Below are 4,491 nucleotides of genomic sequence, written 5' to 3'. Positions count from 1 at the left end.
TCGGTGCGGAGCTCTGCTTATAGCCGCATATTCTGGCGTTCATCTTTCCCCCCCAGCCTGTCCTACCCATGACTGTAGCTTCTGTAGAGCCGAACGCCTCTCTGCTGTGCATGGCCGCAGACCAACGGTGTTGCCCTAATCACGTACCACTCCCAACTCAACCTGAGCCCCATGGGATCCCCCAGGACGTGCTGGAAGTCGCCTGGGAGCAGCTAAAGGCCCAGGCCGCGAGCTGGGATCCGCCACTGCCAAGCGACCTGCTCTGGCAGTCACCACAGCAGATCGCCATGCTTGCGTACTTGTGCCAGGAGTGGAGGGGGCGGTTAGGGACGGCTATCACAGCTGCGGAGCTGGTCGAGCAAACCCTGACAGGAAAGCTCATTCCCGAGGTGGGGCCTGCATAATGCAATCCTGCAAATGGGAACGGGTACAAAGCATGGTCAGGTGCTGGCTGTGAAAGAGTGTGCTGCTTGCGTGTTGAACGGCAGCTGGTGGAGCCAGACGGTTTCGACTAGCAATCCCTGATTGCCGCATGTGATCCCTATTCAGGTGCTGGCGGACATGCGCATGGTACTGCAAGTGCTGGGCCAGCCTACTTCACAGGTGCTGCTCCTGCGCGAGCTGGTGGACACAATGGCTGGAGTGGAGCGCGCCAAGCTCCCGCTGGCGTTCAAGGCGCTGCTGGCCAACTTCACCACCGAGCGAAACGGCAGGCTGTATCTGGATAACCCGCTATTTGCTCAGGTGCTGCAGGTACGGGTGTAATGCCAACACATGCCCATGTACATCAGGAATACCTTCTGAGTAGCACATGTTCACCAACCAGGAGGCCCTAGAGGCTTGGGCCAATACATGCAGAACTTGTGTTCAGGTGCACACCTGGAGAAGTGGGTGTTTGAGGCGCTCACCCAGGTGTCTGTCGGTTTTCAAGGCATGCGGGGTGCTGCAGTGACACAGAATCGGAAGGGTTTCTGGGACACAGGAGACTGGACCGTGCGAGGCGAGAGGAGACGAACTTGTACTGCTGCCCTACACAAAACATACTTGCTACCTGTCGCCGCCTGCTCTTCCCTGCTCAGGCGGCCACCACGGAGTCTGGAGAGCTGTTGGACTCAATCACCGCCATCCCGTCGCTCAGCTCCACGATGTTCAGGGAGCTGGTTGTGCTCGGCGAGCGCTGCAAGGACAAGGACTTCGACAGCTACGAGGACCTGCACAGCCTCCTGGAAGCCATGGCATCTGCGCTGGCGCTTACACCGGACGGGCTGCTGAAGGCGGACTGGTTCATCCAGGTAAGAATGCCAGTGAAGGGTGTTGGGGCGTGTGGGGGTCAACCCAAGTCACCCAAGTCACCCTGCCAAGCGAAATGTAGTAAGCAAGACGTGCCTTCATGACATTGAACTCCTTTAAAACGTTCGGCAACTCATCAGGCTTAACCTCGAACAGGCGGTGTGGATTCTTAGCAGAGCAGAAGTGGCTTAGCAATGCAGATCACCCTCACCAAACTTAGCCCTCTCTGAGTCTGACATGCCTTGATACGTGGCAGAGTCGAAAATGCGGAAAGAGCACAGGAGAGCTGCATCAGCAAAGCGCTCATCCAAATACGACAGAACTAGTGTTACGAAAGTGCTGGCCATGTCATGTAGTTGCTTCTTGTTCACCTTCCCCTTCAACTGTACGGCATTCCCACCCACAGTCCAGACCAAAGACTTGCTCACTGCAGAACTGAAAACCGAGAACGCTGAGCCATGCAAAGGCTCTGCACCTCTGTTGCTCAGCTCCTGCTTGGTGGCTTCAACCCTATCGAAGATTTGATGAGCCTTCAGCTCATCAGACTGGAAAGCCTTGCTAAGCTCCTCACACGGCCCTGGCAAATCACGGAGGACAAAAAGACGTGCCAGCATTTGCACATCGGATAACTTGCTGTACACACCGGCACCCTTGGCCCAGTCACCCTTGTACTTTGCTAAAAACCGCAGTAAGGTATGCGAGTTTCCACAAAGCACAACAATGCACGCCATGCGGCTGAACCAACAGGTGGCATTGAAAGCAGGGAACTTAAGCTGCATGCAGCCATTCTCCTTCGCAAACGCCTCCCATTTCCCTTGCATCTTGGAAGACTTGGCAAACAACGCATGCACTGACTTCATTGTCTGCCATCGCTGGATGTTACAGACCAGAAGCTAAGAAGCATAAAAGTATTATGAAAAGTGTAGTTAAATATTGCAATATGAATTATGTCTGCCAAGTGTGTGGCCTTATCCTTTATATGGTCCGTCCTCTCCCTTACAGGGCCCCGTACAGCCTCTTATAAATCCTCTAAATCCTCAAAATCCGAGGCCGAAGGCCGGTCCGGGGGCGGCCCTGTACGGGACGCTTCGCGCCCCAAAATCCTTAGGGGGTCCACGGAAAAGTCCGAAGGGCCCTGTCGGGGATACCGAAAAAAGGCCAAAAACTTACGGGCCCTGTAGGGGGTGTCGAACCCTGACCCACAGCAGGAGGAAAAGGAGGAGGAGGTTAGGAAGGTACAGTTGCAGACAGCGTCAAGGTCACCTGCAAAACACAGGAGGAACAGTAACAAAGCAGCCAGGAAACCGTTGGCAGTGCATGCCGCTGGCTAGGGGTAAAGCGGGGTTGCAAGCAGGGTGGCCAATCAGACAATGAGCAACCCAGCTTGTGAGGTGTTAGGAGAGCGTGTGAGGTGTTAGGAGAGCGCGTGCAGTGGTCACAGGACTACTGCAGCACCCACGGGTCAACAGAAGTGTTCCTTGCCGTACCGAACTGGGTGGGTGTGGGGATGCAGAGGAGCACCTGCTGCAAGCTTTTTCCCATGTAGAGGGGACCGTTAGAGGGGCCACCAAGACAACCCAGCCGGGCGCCAAGAGGGCAGGCAAACGGAACAAGGGGTCAGAGTGCGAGGCAGCAGTGCAGCACCTGTCGAATTCCAGGCATGATGCTTGTCCGAACAGCTGGAGTCATCATGGGGACTGCAGCCAGCCAACAGGGCCGGGCCGCAATGCCACTGGCATGTACATCCCTGCTTCCCATGCAACTGCGTTGATCACGGCCCCGGTGCTCCATCTACCTGCAGGTCCGGGACCACCGCTGCAACAGCCGCGGCAGCAAGACCAATTTTGAGCGGGACGACAGGGCTCAGACTGACGTCAAGGTTGGGCTTCGCTGGTTCCACAGGTTGCTGCGCAACATCCTCTCTCACGCCCCCATCCTGGATCAGCAGAAGTTCCTGGATGCCTACCCGCCAGAGATGGCTGCATTTCATAGCAGTGGTCGCATCAGCAAGGTGCTGACCGCAACCTATGAAATCCCGAAGCCCAGGTGCAGTGGCGGCAGCAGCAGCAGCGGCCAGCATGGCGGCAGCAGTGGCGGCCAGCGTGGCGGCAGCAGCAGCGCCCAGCGTGGCGGCAGCAGTGGCGGCCAGCGTGGCGGCAGCAGTGGTGCCCAGCGTGGTGGCAGCAGCGGCGCCCAGCATGGCGGCAGCAGTGGCGGCCAGCGTGGCGGCAGCAGCGGCGCCCAGCGTGGAGGCAGCAGCAGCACCCAGCGTGGAGGCAGCAGCAGCGCCCAGCGTGGAGGCAGCAGCGGCGCCCAGTGTGGCGGCAGCAGTGGTGAGGGGGGCGCGGTGTAACTGCAATGGCTGGCAAATGCACACCTGTGCACCTGGCCCCAGTGGCAGGCTGTGGTCAGTTCAGGCCGCTGGTTCACACCACCGGCAGGCATGGGGTGTGGGGCCAGGGAGGGCTGCAGGCAGCCACACTTGCACCACACCTGCATGTGCAGCACTCCTCTTTGCACCATCTGCAGCAATAGGGCTGCAGCTACCCTGATGAGGGGTGACCCTATCGGCCCCTGCTGACCGCTATGCGTCCTGTGCAGCTGATGTGTCTGCTGACTGCTGGCCCCTTGCTGACCCCCTCTGCCTTGTATCTCTCCTGCAGCCACCGGACTGACCCCATGTCCACATTGTGCCCCCTGTGATGTCACCTGGTCAAGTCGCCGCCCTGCCTCCAACCACACCACCACCGGCTGTGCCTGCGCCGCCACTTAACCTGATGCAGTACCTGTTCACTTGCCATCACCTGGGTTCATTCGCATGCCCCTGTACACATGTGACTTGTTGTGCCCCATCCCTCCAGCTGACCCGGACCCTCCAGGACCAATGGCTGGCATCACTGAGGTGGAATTGCTGCAACCCAACACCATCAATTACAACATGGCCCACATGGCCAACCACAACCCGCAGCACATTCTGTCACTGCTCCACAGCAGCGGCCTCATCATCAGCAATATGGGGGGATGGGGTGCGGCACCCATCAGTGATTACCTGCCCAAATGGGTGCGCCTGTCCGCCTTCCCCAACGGGTTGGCCGGCTGCCGCCCAGCGCACATGACAGAGGATACCTGGGCTGCCAACCTACTGCTGCGCTACCCAATGCACCAGTTTGCCAAGAACCCGGCGCTGGTTTGGCACCTCAG

General features: G+C 58.4%; 1 protein-coding gene across 1 annotated transcript in view; it reads left to right on the top strand.

Annotated features, from left to right (window-relative positions):
- Positions 1 to 3,520, top strand: part of VOLCADRAFT_106540 (uncharacterized protein) — a gene marked incomplete at its 3' end in the record, with an annotated part of 9,531 nt that extends 6,011 nt beyond the window's left edge. The window contains exons 5-8 of the mRNA XM_002954768.1: positions 121 to 389; positions 550 to 753; positions 1,080 to 1,292; positions 3,092 to 3,520. Coding sequence (XP_002954814.1) covers positions 121 to 389; positions 550 to 753; positions 1,080 to 1,292; positions 3,092 to 3,520 — 1,115 coding nt within the window. The remainder of the gene's footprint in view (positions 1 to 120; positions 390 to 549; positions 754 to 1,079; positions 1,293 to 3,091) is intronic.
- Positions 3,521 to 4,491: the final 971 nt, after the last annotated feature.

This window comes from Volvox carteri, assembly GCF_000143455.1.
Source record: "Volvox carteri f. nagariensis unplaced genomic scaffold VOLCAscaffold_45, whole genome shotgun sequence".
In the NCBI taxonomy this organism is placed as follows: Eukaryota; Viridiplantae; Chlorophyta; class Chlorophyceae; order Chlamydomonadales; family Volvocaceae; genus Volvox; species Volvox carteri.
The sequence above is the reverse complement of the archived record's forward strand: the minus strand, read 5'-3'. Positions and strand labels throughout refer to the sequence as shown.